This window comes from Ambystoma mexicanum, chromosome 9 (genome assembly GCF_040938575.1).
Source record: "Ambystoma mexicanum isolate Mex_15411 chromosome 9, UKY_AmexF1_1, whole genome shotgun sequence".
Classification (NCBI taxonomy): domain Eukaryota; kingdom Metazoa; phylum Chordata; class Amphibia; order Caudata; family Ambystomatidae; genus Ambystoma; species Ambystoma mexicanum.
The window spans coordinates 959,983,152-960,002,262 of NC_090931.1; the positions used below are offsets into that span (position 1 = coordinate 959,983,152).

At 46.7% G+C, this 19,111-nt stretch overlaps 2 protein-coding genes across 2 annotated transcripts in view; one reads left to right on the forward strand and one right to left on the reverse strand.

The window, feature by feature from the left end:
- Positions 1 to 18,231, reverse strand: part of CFAP210 (cilia and flagella associated protein 210) — a 478,304-nt gene extending 460,073 nt beyond the window's left edge. Inside the window, exon 1 of the mRNA XM_069616166.1 lies at positions 18,086 to 18,231. Coding sequence (XP_069472267.1) covers positions 18,086 to 18,152 — 67 coding nt within the window. The 5' untranslated portion in view covers positions 18,153 to 18,231. The remainder of the gene's footprint in view (positions 1 to 18,085) is intronic.
- Positions 18,232 to 18,360: 129 nt separating this feature from the next.
- The window catches only part of PHOSPHO2 (phosphatase, orphan 2), an 86,563-nt gene continuing 85,812 nt past the window's right edge, over positions 18,361 to 19,111 (forward strand). Inside the window, exon 1 of the mRNA XM_069616167.1 lies at positions 18,361 to 18,497. The gene's annotated coding sequence lies outside the window, so the exon portion shown is untranslated. The remainder of the gene's footprint in view (positions 18,498 to 19,111) is intronic.

The window sequence follows — 19,111 nt, forward strand, 5'->3', positions numbered from 1 at the left end:
ACTCAAAAATCTAACTTTGTCATTAGGGACTTCAAGTGCCATAATTCCCCAAGTACTGGAACAAAGAAGATGACTAAAGAGGTACAATGGTATAGGAGTGGTCAGATTGTTCATGCAAATTGCCCACACCGGAGGGAGACAGTGAGGCTTAAAAGGCCCCTAAGGTGCAGGCCACAGGAGGGGAGAAGAGCAGAGGATGTAAGAAGCAGAAGCAGTGTGGTTCATGCAGGCAGCCCAGGCAGAAGCTGAAAGAGAGAGAAGACGCCAGGACCACTGCGTGGCAGATATCAGCTGCCGATCCTCAGAGGGTCTGTACCTCTCGATTCCTGAAGAGCAGCAGTCGCGCAGCGAGAAGCCTTTAGTAGAGAAGTGTGCCCTCTGGCGATCTAATCTGTAGAGGCTGATCAGTGGGAAGTGAAGGCGAGGGAAGCTTTCTTTCCCGGAAGGCTGTCTCGGGTGGCTGGTGTGTACCCGAGGGCCTCCAGGCTTTCTCTGGTGGCTGGCGTTCATCAAAGGGCCTCAGGGGCAAAGGGAGCTCCAGTGGAACATGGTGCGAGCGGTGACGGAATACAGGAAGAAGTTTGCTGGGTCACGGGGAGCCACAGAGGTCCTGCAGGCGGCGAGCAGAATGGAAGCGCACGTTTTACCTGGTGAGTTCACAGGCCGACAGTGACCCGAAGTGTTCGGTGAGTGAGGAATACTCATGTATGAGTGGAAGTTGTTTAGAAAACACTTTTGAATCTTGAACTGTTGGAACGCAGCAGCACTCGTGTATGAGTGAATGTGGTTACCAAGGTGATCTTGAATACCGAACTATTGAAAAGCAGCAAAGAAATTGTTAAAAAACCAAATGACTATAATCTTAAAAGTGCGAGTCTGCGGAAAACCCAGCAACCCAAGGGGGCGACATTGTTAAGAGTTAACACATACAAGCATTGCCCAAGCCAAGAGAGACTAAAACTAAGGCGATTACAATTTAGCAAATATTGTCAGCAGCAGAAGGGGGCTGCTAAAATGTTCCTAAGTTGTGAAATGTGTTGCCCATACTTTACACAATATAAGGGGAAAGCTGGTATAAACTCACATTGCCAAAGCCAAAGGAGGAGCAGGAAAAGAACCTATCACTGCCAGTCTTTGGTTACTTGTGTAGTGGGAAATAAGAGTGTCAAAAAGGATGCCCTTCTGGAAAAGGAGGTCCAGAAGGAGAGGAGCATTATTTGCAAAAGAGTATTAAAGAACATCCATGTCAATCTTGTTTTCCCTGAAGAGTTGTTGAAGGTTTTGAAGCTGAAATGTGTTGAATATTATGAAGATGTTGTGAATTTTTTGTCAGTGACCTTGACCACAAAAGCACTTGTTTTTGTGAAACGCTGTTCGGGCAGGGGGGTATAACTGGATGGCAAAACCTTTGGAGGACTATGCCTGGCATGGTATTAATCCAGTTAGAAGTCGAATAAGTGCTAAAAAGCGATCCTGACAAAGACAATGGGCCTCATTACAAGTACTCCGGTCCGGAATTAACACTGCCGGTAAAACCATACCGGCACCGTTTCCATGTCCGCCCAATCATGACCCGCGGCCCCGGTAATAGCACCAACCTCAACCGCCACCGCGGAAATAGGGGTCCCGTTAAGTCCGTCTGCACGGAAACCCCTCCGTTACCGTCAACACGAAACACCGTGAGCATCACAACTAGCGCGGACACGGAAATACCGGGAAAAAAATGGCGTAAATACCGTGAACACGGTTGCGGAACCGCCGCCACCGCGAACATGGCGTTATACACTGCCTGCTGAACTGAATCAGGGCACAGGTGCACCAAATCAGCCCAGCTGGACCTAGCAGGCCACTGGGAGCCTACAAAAGGACCACACCCAGCCCAACACAACACAGAACCATGCAGGCAGCAGGTCTAGTAGCACTGGGACTGGGCCTACTCAACCAACAGGCAGCACTGCACATGGTGGCAGTAATGGCGCAGAGGAGGAGGCGTAGGCGGAGGAGGCGCAGGCAGCAACCAGCCAACCCTGCAGCTATGGCAAACCCCATTGCCCAGCCAGCCCGACCCCGCCGCCAGCCAGCAATACCACGCATTAGGGCCTCACCCTGGAACCTCACCCCAGGACAGATTCACACACTATACCGGCGGGACCGTGCAACAATCCTTCACATCACCGCCATGATTGAGGACAACATCAGCAGCCAAATTGACACCCCCGCCGCCATCCCCCCCCTCTTGAAGGTTGTCTCAGTACTGCATTTCCTTGGCATTGGCACCTATCAACACACGGTTGGTGAGCTGCACGGCATATCACAACCCTTTTTCTCAAAAATCCTGGTACAGGTACTGGATGCCCTGTTGCGCCATGTGTCGGAACACATAGCCCTACCCCGCACCCTCCCCGAGGTCATTGCCACCAAGTTGGCCTTCCATGCCATAGCAGGCATGCCAAATTGCATAGGCGCAGTTGACTGCACCCACTTTGAGCTGACAGTACCACGTGCAATTGAGGTGGTGTTCCGCAATAGGAAACAGAATCACTCTTTGAATGTCCAGATGGTTTGTGATGCCATGCAACTGATTACACACTGCTGTGCACGTTTCCCAGGCTCATCACATGACTCAATGGTACTGCGGAATTCCACGATGCCACGGTACATGGAACGCTATGCCGGACAAAGCACATGGCTATTGGGTGAGTACAGCTGACAATGCTACAACCCTGTCGAAGTGGTGTGTGTGTGTCCAGGCCAATGAGCATTGTGAGTGTGCCGCTGTGACCGCACATGCATCACCCCCCTTCCATCTACCAAATACACAGCGGATGCCAAACATCATGAAGGAAAACATGACAGGGCACCACAATGTGCCCGTGCACACGCTGGCACAGACAATCCCGTCACTGTCCCATGAACCTTGTGCCACTGCAGACACCCACCCTCAATTGAAACACTGCCTCAAAAGGCACGAGAGGCGTGTAAATGAGACGACGTGTATTTACTACTTCCGTACAGTGGAGTCACTCTGCCATGTGTGGACAGCACTGCACCGTGACATGCACACAATCAAATGTCACCCGCAGAGCACAGTAAACATGCAAGTTAATGTGTAGGCCCATATCCAGTTAGCGACATACATCGTGATGCCCAAAACATACCTCCATACACTGCATGGTACATATGCATGAATGAATGATGATACAAGATTGCACAGCAGCAGATGAGGACATGATGCCACAAACACTGACATGTTCCCCCATCTACATCCCATGTAGGTGATGCGGGATATGCACTCACGCCATGGATGATGACACCTGTACGGAGACCAAGGAACAGGCATGAAGAGGCATACAATAGGGCACATATCCGCACACATGGAATGATTGAGAGGACATTTGGACTGCTGAAGGCCTGTTTTCGCTGTCTGAGCAGATCTGGCAGATCACTGCTGTACAGCCCAGTGAAGACGTGTAAAATCACACTCGTATGTGCCATGCTGCACAATATATGCCTGCGCAGGAACATCCCAATGCCACCAGACGCAGATGAGGAAGATGGGGATGGGGATGTGGATGGGGATGGAGATGAGGATGGGGATGGAGATGGCACCGCCTCCCCCTGGGGGTCCACATGATGGCCAGAGAGCACGGGATGCCCTGATTCGCATTTACTTTTGAGTCACAGCACATTCACAGAAATGCACAAACAATGTGGGCATCTCCCCCTGTGGCCCCGTTTCCGAGTGCTCTTGCGGGGCACACTAATCACTGCAGGCCGCCCCCTCTGCAGCGCTGCTGCCTTCGGTGTTGTGTTGGGTGGCCATGATAGGTTCCCGTGGCACCTGTCTAGACTCAGGCAGTGTGGAGACGGTGGGGATGTCGGTGGTGGGCGGCACATCTGTAGTGGCTGGTAATGTGGCCAGAGGTGCAGAACTGCCGGCAGCATCCTCCTGTGTGGTGGCGGTGGCTTGTGTACTTGCCGGTGCAGATTGGCTGGCCTGTTGTGCAGTATCACTGTCACTTGAAACGGCTGTGGGGACACAAAGGGCATGCAATTAGTGTTGTTTGGTGGAAGATGGGTGCATCACATGCGTCATTAAGATTGTACATTGAATAGTGTTAGTCACATGCATCTGATTGCTGGTGTATGCATTCTGTGATATTGGTTGCCATACGGATCATGATGGGTCCTTTGGCCCACTCATGCACTGCCTGGGGGGGGGGTTGTTAATGGGTCCTTTGGCCTACACATGCACTGCCTGGGGGGGTTGTTAATGGGTCCTTTGGCCCACACATTCACTGCCTGGGGGGGGGGGAGTTGTAAATGGGTCCTTTGGCCCACACATGCACTGCCTGGGGGGGGGTTGTTAATGGGTCCTTTGGCCCACACATGCACTGCCTGGGGGGAAGGTTGTTAATGGGTCCTTTGGCCCACCCATGCACTGCCTGGGGGGGGGTTGTTAATGGGTCTTTTGGCCCACACATGCACTGCCTGGGGGGGGGGTTGTTAATGGGTCCTTTGGCCCACACATGCACTGCCTGGGGGGGGTTGTAAATGGGTCCTTTGGCCCACACATGCACTGCCTGGGGGGGGGTTGTTAATGGGTCCTTTGGCCCACACATGCACTGCCTGGGGGGGAAGGTTGTTAATGGGTCCTTTGGCCCACACATGCACTGCCTGGGGGGGGGTTGTTAATGGGTCCTTTGGCCCACAGATGCACTGCCTGGGGGGGGGTTGTTAATGGGTCCTTTGGCCCACACATGCACTGCCTGGGGGGGTTGTTAATGGGTCCTTTGGCCCACACATGCACTGCCTGGGGGGTGGGGGGTTTTTAATGGGTCCTTTGGCCCACACATGCACTGCCTGGGGGGGGTTGTTAATGGGTCCTTTGGCCCACACATGCACTGCCTGGGGGGGGTTGTTAATGGGTCCTTTGGCCCAGTACTCACAACTGCATATTTTCATTTGGCATTCATGTTTGGGCACTTACCGACATCTGCAGGTGGGCTCACTCCTGCCTCAGCCTCCCCGATCCCATGGATTCCCTCAAGGTGGAGGACGCTGCTGCAACGCTCCTCCCATGCTTGCAGCCTCAGTGGGGAAGGGGGTCCTCCGCCTGTCCCACTGCTGCATTGGCGGTGCGTGGAAATGAGGTTGCGTACCCTCAGCCTCAGGTCGTCCCACCGCTTGTGGCAGTCCTTCACGCTCCTCACTGTCACGCCCACAGCGGTGCACTTGCGTGCAGCTTCGGCTCACACCTCCTTCCTCTGCTGCTGTGTGGCACGCCGTTGGGTCGGCGCTGAACAGCATCTCCGCATTGTCCACAATGTGCTCCACCAAGACGGTTAGCTCTGCCTCGCTGAAGCGCTGTTTGCGCTGCCTCTGTGCAGGAATCCTGGCAGACATGCTGGTGGACCCTTTTGGCTTCTCAGAGTTAGGATTGTGCTTGTGCTGACTCTGGATGGCAATGGATTGTGCTTTTATATGATGGCCGCCTCTCTGTTTCCTGTTTTGGCGATCGTGGTATTTCCGGTTCCGTGTCCGTGGCGGCGGAGGCGGACACGGGTTTTGCGCCACTTGGGGCTGCGTTATTTCCATTTCCGTAGGGTTTTCCGTGACGGCGGTAACAACGTTTCCGAGTCTGTGTGGTGTGCGCGACCGACAGCGTGTAATTGGGCGGTTTTTCTGCAACCTTGCGGACACGGAAAAGTTTTTACCGCCGTCACGGATTTTGCACGGTCCCGGACTGGCAGGTTGTAATGAGGCCCAATGTATGTGGTTTGTGATACTCAAGGAGGAGCTGTGTAAAGTGGTTACAACAATGCTTTATTTCTTTAGAAGATGTCAGTTGTGGGAAATCATCCTGACCAAGACAATTATTGTTGCCATTTATGAACTCAGAATGTTCTGGAGTGGAGTGCATTGGTCTATAAGCATTAGTATATGGGGAGCGGGTTTGTGTTGTCTATGTGGTTGTTTTGTGTGGTCTTACTTGTTTGTTGTCATTTGTTTGATACATCTGGCTTTGTTTTAGGTTAGTCCTAAGTTTCATATGTTGGAATACAGAGTTATGGTTTGGAATTGTGTTTTATTTTGTTTTCCACTGTTATGTATTTTTCAATTCAATGACCTAGGATGTTAATTCTGTTGTTTATTGTAACTTGTTGAAAATGAGAAATAAAGAGTTAAAAAAATAAAAATAAAAGAATGTGTTCAAAGAAGAGGAAGAGCCTTCTATTTACTATGTTGGAACTTTCTGTTGATAGGTTGAAGTTGCACCAAACTGAATTGGAACTTTCTGTTGACCAGTTGAAGCTGAATCAAACCATGTTTGAACATTGTTGCAAATCAGGATTTCCTTGTTTTCTTTTCTCGAACTGTGAAGCAGAATCACATTTAAACCTGGGGAAGGGGAATTCACTCAGGGTATAAAGAGAGACTGTGATTACATTACACATTCAATCACTATTGTTTTGAACTGCCATGTATTTCCTTGTTTATTTGTTATATGTATAAGTGTGAGGGACAGATATCCTTTGTCAGAGTGTTTGCTTTAGTTTATGTTAGATGGGGAAATCCTTGTGAGGGTAGGTATAGTGAGGAGCTCATCCAAGCTTTGAATATAATAAAATGGCATTTGTTGAGAAACATTCACAATGCTGTCCACCTCACATTTCTGACCCATCACAGATAGTAATTGAAATATTTGATTTTATGATTTCTAAATTGTTATATAGATTTTACTGTGTAGAAAGTTGTATTTAAACTAACACACTCATAAAACAAGCCTTGGCAATGCCAACAGTTTGGGCTTTTGTGTAGACCTGGGAAACGCACTACATGAGCACAGCTGTAGTGGTATTAAAAGGGGTAGTTCACTTTCAAATGTTATGCTTTTAAAATGTTGGCTCTGAAAAAAAAGATAGGATATGGCATGGTTTAAAAAAGGTTCCTATGGAAAATATTTTTTTATCAGAATTTTCAAGCCTTCATTTTCAAGCACTTGGGTACAGCCATTTTATAAGCTGAATCAGTTTAAGATGTGAAAGTTAATGCTGTGGTCTTGCGGCTGCAATCTAGCAAAAGCCCCCTACTGGGAGCTTTTGCTTATTGCTGCTGGAGAGGATAGCATTTTCCAGCATGCAGGCAGAGGTATAATCATTTTACTAACGCAATTCCACGAGCATATACAGGCTTCATTGGAAAGGAAAACGGTGTTATGACGTTCAAATGCAAAATAAAATAACTGTCCTCTAAAAATAACTGCTGAGAGTTAAGGCTCTGTGCACTCCAGAGGGGCCTGCCAGCAGTACATCGGACAATTACAGCTTCTAACAAACATGGCACTTACTATGTGCCCAAATTACCAAACTTTGCTTTAAAGACAGCAGAAATTGTACCGCTCCACTACATAACTTTCCTAACACCTCCCCACACAAATCGTTGTCCCTTACCTCAACATTCATACTCCTCCTCCGGCCCCACAATATATGCCGTCTCATCTTCACTACCTTGCCAACAGTGGTCTTCTAGAAGCAGATACCCTTGAGGAATTCCATCGTCCTGCACTACACCAGCACCCACCTCACAGAACCTATATTGGCGGTATCACAGTAGTCTAATACCAAAGGGGTTCCCTTTGGTGTGCGCGATTAATGGTTATGTGCCCAATCCGTCTCTTCTGCAACGCGGAGTACAGCCGCTCTGCTTCAGAGCTTCCGACCCCGCTACTAGCTGAACGTTGGGAGGGACTCCACAGCCCTCCCCGCTCGATGTTCGCCGCCTGGCAGAAGGTGCTCCCAGGGCTTCCACTAGTTCCCTGCAGCACCACACAGCATAGAAACCGAGGCCAGCAGAACGCGATCACGCCTCAGTACAGGCTAACCCCCCACTCCGACACCTCAAGCCCGTTATTACTGTTTTCACTGCAGCACTGCCTCAGAACGTACTCCCTCTGCGCTGGGCCGCTCCACAAGGACAATCAGCGATAAACACTATGTCCGTACCATCCGATCTCTGGCTTGGTGCCACAAATTACCAGGGACCTCCAGCATGCAAATGTGCTGCACTCAAAGCGTTCCAATGAGGAGGTGTTTTGGGTGGACAGAGGCAGGAATGGGTGGGAATGGCCACCATGTCTGCTTCTGAGTGCAGAGCACTGCTTGCGATGGCCCTCTGTAAATCAGCGACTTTGATGCTGCCGAACTGGTCAGCATGTTAAATAACATACCATCAGAAGGGCACATGATACAGGGAGGATCACTACAACTTGAAATGCATAGTACTTTAACACCTGTTTCCATAGCTACAGTGTAATGCAAACATCGGAGGGGACAGACTGCCTCTGCCGATGCTGTCATTTCAAGGAAATACATTGAGATGTCTGTTGACAGAGTCTGGATTATACAGCAGCCAGATCTAGAATGTTACCAGAAATTAACAGAAATGGGGTTTATGTTCCTGCTGCTGAAAGTCGTGCAAGCTGCTGATCAGAATACCATGTAACAGCAGAACCAACTTGACTTTTCTTCGGGTTATGATGGTCTCTGAACGGGGTAATATTTACACTCGTCAGCATAGCCTAGTAGGCACCAAATCAAGCAGACAACTGTTCCTTTAACACCACCAAGCAGAAGGCAACTGGCTGATGACCACACTCCTTTCAGCGGAGGAGGGCATGGTCTGTTTGATTGATTGACCGATTATTTATTATGCGCTTATATGCAAGTGTTCCAAAGCGCAACCATGCATGGGAGGGGACGACATAGGGAAAACAAGACAAATGATCTTACTAGACATGGAAGAGCTAATCTCGGAACGATTAAAGCATACACTACCAAACCATAAAATCGTCAATCACAAACCGACCAACTAACAACACAAGAGCACCAGGTGCATAACCAAAAGGCAAAGACAGAAAGACTAACCAAAATCAGAAGCCCCGATAACGAGGCCAAGCCAAGACAACTGAATGTCTGCCTTTTAAACACACAATCTCTCAATAAACATGCACAAGATGTGCACGATTTAATATCCGATGAAGCTATCGACATAGCTTGCATCACGGAAACATGGTTGCAAGACCCTATAGCGCCCACATGCGCCATTGCTGTGCCTGAAGGCTACGTAATTCACCACAAAGACAGGGAAGATGGCACTGGGGGGCGTAGTCACCATAATTATCAGAGATTCCATTCAGATGTTCCCCTCCACTACCACAAGCATAGGCTGTGAAATGCTCCATCTGAAAACCATTGTATTAACATTATACTATTATACAGACCCCCATCCCTCATCTCTGAGTTTAATGATGACTTAGCACAGCAACTTAACTCCCTAAAAGGCCCAAATACTGCAACATTGGTTTTGGAAGACTTCAATAGATGGTACGGGAACCCTAAGGATAAGGAAGCAACCTACCTAGAAATAATCCACAATGACATCGACTTCAAAGTCATGAATTCTGATCGCACCATGAAAAATGGCAATCAACTTGATTGGGTAATTATCCATAATCTCGAGACAGGTGGCTACCAAACTAAACCATGCATCTGGTCAGACCACTACATGGTTTCATTCTTGCGGACCTTAAAAACTGCAAGGAACAACAAAGAGAAGGATCCAACAATAATTAAGAACAGAAACTGCAAAAATATCAGTCCACTCCATCTGGAGCAATGCATCGCTAAAACATTGGAGGGTTCCAAAGAGGAAGACACTTGTGATAAATTGATCGCCAACTTCCTACACCACACCACTCTAATGGTAGAACAAAAAGCCCCACTAAAAAACAAGTTAGTAAGACCAAAACATCAATCGCCAGAAATGGTTCAACAATGCCTTAAAAATATTAAAGAAAGAAAATGGAGAAGGGAGGACAGATGGAGAAAAAACCTGTCCCAAGAAAACAAGGACAGTTGGAAAGAAAATGAGAAAACATACAAAAAAGGCATATGTGACACAAAAAAAACCCTTTTTTAACGAACAAATAATTTCAGCTGGAAATTCCACGAGCAAGTTGTTCGAAATCTTAAAATCTATTGAAAAGCCCAAACCACTAGCTCCATCTTTCTCGCCAGCCAAGGAAGACTGTGACAAAGTCCAATTAGCCTTTACATCAAAAGTCGTTAAAGCTAGGGACGTACTATTGAAGGCCAAAAATGTGTCACTGGCTCATAACGATCCTTCTTTAGGAGCTCCTATCCCATGCCAACAGGAGCCTTTCACTTTAAAAAAGTCACCACAGAGGAAGTACTCAAAACTCTGAGCCTAATGAAACCTACCACACGCGCCGAAAATGTCATCCCACCCAAACTCATCCTGGAAAATGCAAACATCTTCGCCCCTTACCAAAATGGTGAATGCATCATTCCGGGATGGTCACGTTCCAGAAAGCATTAAATCAGTTACTGTCACACCACCAGCAAAATAAACTGAGCTAGATCAAAGAGACCAAAGCAACCTAAGACCAATAACAAATTGCAATTTCTTACTTAAGGTACTCGATAGAATTGCCACCTCCCAACTTCAAACGTATGTGGAAGCCAACAATATATTGCGCGGTCAGCAATCTGGACTTCGCACAGTCCATAGTACCAAAACAGCCATGTTAGACCTCCAGGCCCACATGCTAAGTGTGGTGGAAAAGGGGAATTCAGGGCTCCTTATATTGTTAGACCTTAGTGCAGCGTTCAATATTTTGGACCACAATCAACTCAAGCTTGCACTGGCCAAGTTAGCCAACTGCTCGATAGAAGCAATTAGCGCAATTAGCTGGCGTGGATCCTTTCTATCGGACAGAAAATCCAGGATACATTGGGGTAACAACTTCTCTTACGAACAGATTATCAGATGTGGAGTCCCACAAGAGGGAAGCCTGTCCATGTTGCTCTTTAACCTATACATCAGATTCCTGTGCTTAGTCCTAGACAAATTGGGAGCCTTTTTCACTAATTACGCCGATGACACCCAGCTTGTGGTGAAATTGAGTGGGGACTATGCACAGGATGAAAGAACTATATAAATCCATCGAGAATTGGATGAACAACAACTGGCTGTCTTTAAACTCAAATAAGACAGATCTGATGGTATTTGGATCAAATCAAGCCAGAGCCAAACTTGACAGCCAATACCAATCCTTTCTCATAAATGACTCTCTAATAAAGGTGGTCAACAAAGTAAAAACACTAGGAATGTACATGGATGCATCCCTGAGTGCAGAAGCCCAAGTCCTTCAACTAAACAAGAACTGTTCCTATCACCTACGGCTCCTGAGAATAATTTGCCCTTATCTGAGCGTAGCCAATTGCTCCACAATAGCTAGAGCAACTATTCTATCAAGGTTGGATTACGGTAATGCCATTATGCTAGGAGCCAACAAAGGACTCATTGCCAAGTGCTGAGTAATCCAAAACAGAGCAGTCAGGATCATCAAGAATAAAACAAGAAAGGAACACATCAATGAGGACAGAAGGAACCTTCATTGGCAAGCTGTGGAGGACAGAATACTATTCAAATCCTTGACACTAACACACAGATGTTTTTATGGGAAGGCTCCATCCTACCTTAAAAGTAAATTGGTTACCTATGTGCCAAGACGCGCACTCAGGTCGGAGCCCAAAGGCCTAATTAAGATAACCAGGATTAATAAAGCAAATGGTTTGGACAAAGCATTCCACATTAAGGCCGCCATGACGTGGAACAAACTTCCCCTCCCTATCAGGTTAGAAAAGAATTACACAAGCTTTCGGAAAAAAACTCAAGACCCACCTCTTCAAATAAACCACTACGTTCCAGACAAAAACTCCAACCACATACTTGAGCAAATTGTCCGGTGATTACGTGTTTTGTACCAACTGTCTAGATGTTAGCGCCCTGATGCTTGCGAGCGACTGCCGCTAAATAAATAAATAAATAAATTCGGATTATGCAGGTGAACAGAAAAGGAAGTGCGTGGGGGGGAGGAGAATAGGGACAAGTGTCCCGTCAGAACAAGGGTTTTTTTTTTTTTTGTTTATTGCTTTAATAACATGAGATAGACAAAGAGTAAAGAAAAACATCATTGGCGATTGGTCAAGCATATCAAGAAAATGACCCAAAACCCCACCCTACCCTCTTCCCCCTCTCCCCCAAGACCACGGTTAGTTCACTGTTCCTCTCTAGTCCGTGCCCATATCCGGGCAACTCTCTCCACTCCGCCCCGTATCATCCGCCTCAGGGAGGAGCAAGGGCACCGTCAGGGCCACCCAACAGTGTAGTTCCTCACTGAAATCCAGTCTTTGCACATGGATAGCCGTTTCCCATGCCGCGGTTTCAGCTATGATCCACTTCGTGAGGTCTCCCCACCATAGGGGCATGTGTGGAACTCTGGGGCTTTTCCACCGCATGGCAATACGTCTTTTGGCTGTAATGTATATAAGGTGTGAGCTTGGATAGGGGTTTGTTCTTCCTGTTTCACCTATATCTGCTAAGGATGCAGGCCGTAGGCTCGTACACCTCAACTACGAAGTCTGCGCCAGCCACTCTGTCCTTCACTTGTGGCCAGAACTCCCTGATTACTGGGCAGCCCCAGAACATGTGAGTCATTCCCGCTCTGGGTTCACTGCATTTGGGGCATGATTGGGTTCCAGCACCTGTGAATCTTGATATGGCTTCAGGTGTGAGGCCCGTCAGAACAAGGGTTAAGTGCAGATAGATACCACTGTCATGGGTCGTAACCGAAGTGCAGTAATGCTGAGGCAAGTGCAGGAGACTGGCGAGGAAGCTTGGGACCTGCGAGGCTCTGAAGGTACACCAGGCAGCCAGTCAGCGGAAGTGAGCAGAAGTAAAGGATAGAGAGTGAGAGAGCAGAAAGAGGTGGTTAGCAGGTGAGAGGAAGAGAGAAGGAGGAGGCGAAGAGGAATCATTTTCAATCATTTGCAACCTTTGTGACACAGCACGCTGGACTTTTAAAGAAGTGTGCGACCCTGGATGAGTGAACCGAGACACTCCTCTCATATCCCTTATCTGCCACACGAGACGATATGATTCACAGTGCCATGCAAGCAAGTTCAGCCACACACTCAACTACTTACTAGAAGCAGGGAATTGGTTTCAGGGTAGTTCAATGTCACGGCTGGTAGGGCTGGGACAGAGTCATGCACATGCCATCCTCTCTGACAAGGAAGGCGAAGAGTAGTGCAGAGCTTCAGTCCTCAAGCAAGCGATAATAATCCCTGTGGGGCTCCAGTGTGGGTGGTCAGACATTAGCTTGACGCCCCTGGGCTGGGGGCTTTATAGTACGCCTTCCTTCAGGCATGTTTCAGTGACAAAGGTTATGTGGCGTTTAGTCTCTCTGGGGGGCGAGGAGACGCCTATTTAAAAATCACTTTGTGGTGGAGTGGGAGCAGCGTTCAAAATAAGGTAATTCTGATCGAGAGCATGCAGGCGGCACGCACACGTTACGTTATTCATGGCCAACATGCTCTATAGGTCAGTGCGAGTGCGATTTATAAAACCCCACTGGAGGTGTTTCTGCGGCTAGCGCTTTACCAGACAGAGAGATGCAGCAGTTTGGATAATAGCCACGGAAACGAGCTGCAGTCGGTCCTCGTGTTTCTAAGGTCGGCAGCATCAGGGCAACGCCAAAGGGATATTAAAGGAAAAAAGGGAATGTACGAGATGTGATATAGAGATTTAAATCTCCGGATGTACAAAATGTGAGTAGAGTACACAGTAGCCTGTGCCTTACATCAGAACACTGCATGCACAACATGGCCACAAGCATGGACTTCAAAGAGTTTTTATGCAGACGACTTTTGGGCAGAGAAGGGCTGGGAATAGCCAAAGGGATTAGCAAGGCAATGGGCAAGGAATGGGTGGGCTTATACCCAAACAACAGTGTATCCTCCTCAAATATCATTTGTGTGTGCCCCTCCTCCAAAGCCCTTCTCCCTATGTATAAACAAATTAGTATATGAATGCAATAGTGTGGGCTTTATAGGTGTTGCAAAGCAACACCTAATAGCCCAAACTAAAAAGAATGTGCCGTGGCTACTGCTGCACCAACCACCCTCCACACCACCACTCTGACAATCAGAGTCCCGCTTCTCAACCCCACATAAACGCATTCATTCATTTATCTTATTAATTAGTGCACACATACAGCATACACTCGCCCACTCATACCTGCACAGAAACAAGCACCCTCTCATTCATGAGCCCACTTACAGATACAAACCCTTATGCAAGCATACATAGATAGATTACACACACAAATACATTGTTTTCCTTAACTGCAGCCCTCTTCCAGGAACTGCCTGCCACAATGGCTCACTGGCTCCCACACACATTGTCCAGGAAGCAGGGAGAGCTCAAAAGGTTTACACATCACCAACAACAATCTTCTACACAGACTCATACCACTGAGGGTAACCAAATCGACACTCGCTTCTACATGGGAAATGATGAAAAACAACAAGGGTGTGTTGCAAAGTAAAAACCCTTGTTAAGAACAATAGTCAAACATATATAAGATAGATTTTTTCAACAAAGACACCATACAAAAGTGTTTTTAATAAAAGAAAATAAAGTGTGTGCACAGTTGACCAAATAGCCTGCGTCAAAATAACCACTGTATTGCCATACAAATATTTACATTAAATGGTTTCAACCTGACTAGTCCACTTCCATATTTTAGGAAATAATAAATGCAATCTCAAACAAGAAAAATATTATCTAGCTATACACATACTCTGTTGACAATAAATGTCTAAAAATGAGTCTGAACACTCAACACTAGAGTGTGCTAAGAAAACACAATGAAGGTACACCCATTAATACACATATAAATCAGGGAAAGGACATTATTGGTACAAGGGACATCAAAGAGACGTCGACTCAAGAAGCTTGAGTTTCGGATGATCGGGTCCGAGAACATTCACAGGAATGCAGGCCAGCCCTCCTCAGGACAAAAATGCAGTCTAGACAGTCACTTTCGTTTCAAGTCTCCCTAGATCCCCCGACCCGGGGAGCCCGGGAGACTTAAAGCAAAAGTTCCAGCAATTATAAATACAATTTTGTTGTATTTATAATTTCTGGTACATTCATTTTAAGTCTGTTGCTTTCGTTTCAAGTCTCCCGAGCTCCCCCGTGCCGGGGGAGCCTGGGAGACTTAAAGTGAAAGTTCTGGCAATTATAAATACAACCACATTGTATTTATAATTGCCGGTACATTCTTTGTACGTTTCCGGGGCTCCCACGGGAGACTTAAAAAGAATCTACCAGAATGTATAAATACAATTATGTTGTATTTATGATCGCCGGCACTTTCGCTTTAAGTCTCCCAAGCTCCCCCGAGCCGCGGGAGCCTGGGAGACTTAAAAAGAAAGTCCAGGCAATTATGAGCACTTCGCCGGCCGCGGGTGGAGTTTTCATGATTGCCCCGACTTTAGTTTTCAGTTTCCCGTGCTCAGGAAACTAGAAAAGAAAGTCACAGCAATTATGAAAACTTCAACGGTGGCCGGCAAAGTATTTATAATTGCTGTGCCTTTCATTTTTCCATGGGCTCGGGGAGCGCAGAAAACGTAAAATAAAAGTCAAGGCAGCCTCCTCTCTTCATGTTCTGCTCTAGCAGCAGTAAGCACAAGCTCCCAGTAAGGGGCTTTTGCTTGATTATTGCCACCAGAGCAGAGCTTAACATGCACAGGCGAGGCTCATTCATTTCACAAAATGGATGCCTCCTAGTGCTTGAAATTCTTTTACTGTGAGCCTCATTTGCTCAAAATTTTACATAGGAACTTTCTTTAAAAATATTTTTTGCATTTATTTTTTAATATGGCCCATCTTTTGAGACAATAACATTTTTAGGTGAACTTTCCCTTTAATTATAATTTGAATTGTATGTGACCTCGAGGAAGTTCATTTTCGTAGCCCCGTTCTGGGGATTACATTCTGACATGGTGGGTAAAAGCAGAAGCATTTAACCTGCATAAATGCACTGTGAAAGAGAAGGAAAGCAAACAAATTGTCTTTGAATTATGGGTCCTATGTGTACAAAATGAGTATGCCTAATGTAAACTTATGAAATTGTAATTAAAGATCATTAAAGGTAGGGCCCCTAATGAATAGGAGTATAGATTCTTACCCATTTACTCAGCTGTTGAGGCTTCTTTTCACCGGTCTTAGTCTCTATTGCAATCTATGCATAACTAACCACAGGTTCATATCTACATGAGGGACAGATATATCAAACAAAGTTTGAAATACCTTGTTTATACCGTGACTGGAGAAAAACATGTTGTTTCTGCTGCATAAACGGCAGTACGTGCGCATTGGATATCTCGCTTTTGAATGTGGCAGTCATTTGTTCAAGTAAAAAGTGCTGATCAGCTGCTATTGCGTTCGTTTACTAAGTTCCGCAATGACTCAATTTGCTGGCCATATTGTAGAAATTCTGAAAAGGCATGGATACACGGTGCCCGCCAAGTGAAATGGAATACCCAGTGTTCTAAATCAGTGAAAAAAACGTTGGCATAGTTTTCTTTTTTTTTTAAAAGCATTAGTCATGATTTTCTTTTTTTCAAAAAAGCAGTTGACAAAAACACTTTTGAGTTGTCTCTGTGAAACCACTATTGCTGCTGCCACCAGACACCTCCATGAGCAACGCAGCAGGATCCATTCGACAGCGCTGAATGGTATTTGACACAAAAAAGGAAAAACTCTAAAACTTGTAGTGCCTGTGATAATGTGAGCTTGAACGGCTTACAGAGATTCCGTAAGAAACACACTAAAACGCAGGAAAAGCATGCAAGCACCTACATATTTTCCAACAAGTCATATATAAATCCATAGCTCTCAACTCACACGCTTTTGGCGGGTGTCACCCGCCTTGTAAAGGGCTGACTCACCCGCCAAGACTCCTGCACGCCCATTCATTCCAATGGGCGTCTCACCCGCCAAAAACAAAATCGGGTGATTTCACCCGCCTTTGCAACACAAATGGTTGAGAGCTATGTAAATCCTGTAGAAAAAGTAAGACCCTTTCATTAAAACAGCCTATGTGTTTCATCTAAACATGCAAATTGCAAACTGGTGGGCAAATCCTCGATCAATGTATTCACTTAGTGGAACAAATGCAGCAATTGCCTCAAAATGTACCATTTTATTTGGAAGATGCATGGTATATTTCCCATTCAAAGATGGCTACTAGTTTCAGCTTGTTTCCAGAGAGCTTCTTTAGAGACAGTCATCCAAGATGGCCACGACCATGGAAGAACTCAGAGTTAAAAGAGTTCTTGAGATGGGCAGGAATGGGTGGGATTAGCATAGGGATTAGCATAGGGATTAGCATAGATAGGGGCAGGGAATGGGAGGCATCAATACCCAAACAACACCAACATACACTGTGTCCCGCCCATTGTCACAAGCCCTTCTCCCCATGTACACATGAATCAGTATTTGAATGCAATAGTTTGGGCTATTATCCTATAATACCACAATTGCTAACAACATCCCCTCTCCTGTGCAGGTGCAGCACCATATCACATCCCCCTCACCATCAAGAGACGAGACGACATATTTCATTTAATTCATTTTCTTTTTTTGTCGTCATTTGCATAGTGCCTTTCACCATAATTATGGTCCCAACATGCTGTTGGTTCAACACCCTCGGAAGGATCTGAGCCCAAAGTTGGGAGAATTGGGAGGTGCTTATAGGGAAAAAGGGTTAGCCATAAGTCAAATAATTATTATAACAACAATAGTAATAGCGTTATCAATAACGATGGTATTTCACAGTTACTCTGCTAGAGTTGTACTCATTTTATAGCCTATGGGGCAACTTCCTCAAGGTGTCTCCAGGCAGATGGCTGACGGGTGCCCAGTGCACACAAATCTTAGGCTAAGTACATCTCCATAGTTGGCATATGCATTCTTTTGTCCGTGGAATTTGTAAAACTTTTATGAGACAAGTGCATGATGGGATGAGACATCGTGTAAATTAGGTAATACATATTCCGTAATGCTCTACCATATATCGAATTAGCAATCTTGTTGTGCCGGCACATTCGGGCTCTTAGACTCATCTACTGTCACCCTACAATCTCACCTGGACAGGCTCTGCTGGCTCCTTTCCTCCGGCCATACTGCACCTCGGGTGCTGCCAAGGTACCCATCGCAGATCGTGCCTCAGCCCTGAAGACGGCTCTTCGCGCTCTGGTGTGTTTGCGTCTGCTGCCTAGCAACCGTGAGGACAAGCGCTGGCTTTAGGACGCGGAACTTTAGTTCCAATAGGAGGCCTTGAGCTACAGAGACGGTTGCGTCACCTTCACGTGACACACACGTACAAGTACGAATTTCTCTTCCGCAGTTTCAGCCGGGGACTCGGAGAGTAAAACAGCCATGGACTCTGCTTTCGATGTTTTATCTGGAAGTGGCAGTCACCTTACACTGGGAAGTTGAACATTGAATCGAATGACGGGATACCGAATCGCTGCGGGCCGGCGTGGCAGTACTGAAAGGTACGGATTAGGGACACGCGATTTAAAAACCAAAGAGGGTGGCTAAGAAGAACAGTAGGATGGTTGCTTTGGACAGTGGTGGAAATGGAAAAAAATAGTTGGGGGTCCGATCACACAAAGGTGGTGGCGGGGGGCGGTGCCCGAGGAGGCGTGGTTAAGGGGGCAGAGCTGGCAGTTGACCTCCGATCGAAGGAAATGTCCATAATAATACAAACGGCGCTATTTATTTCATGCTGCTTCTTTTCCAAACTATATATCCGTTTTAAACGACTTCCATGGCACTGGCGAAGAGTTACTTCTCTATGTTAAAGGATATTTGTACCGCGCACTATCACCACTGGAGTGGTCCCCTGGCGCTCTGGCGGCTCTGAAAAAGGGAGAAGGGGGGGGGGGGGCGGTTAGTTAGTGGGAATAAGCTGGAAAAGTGCAAGAGAGCAGTGATGTGCTGTTGGCAGCCTCAGACCGGTGGGTCTGTTGGCTGGGCACGGGGTGTTTTACGGTCGGTAGTCCTAGTGTGCTGTTGTGCAAGTCTATGTGTGGTTTGTTCTGCTGTTGCAGTGTAGTGAAGTTTGTGCGGATTGCTGTGTTTAGGCTTGTGGTTGTGTTTGGTTAGA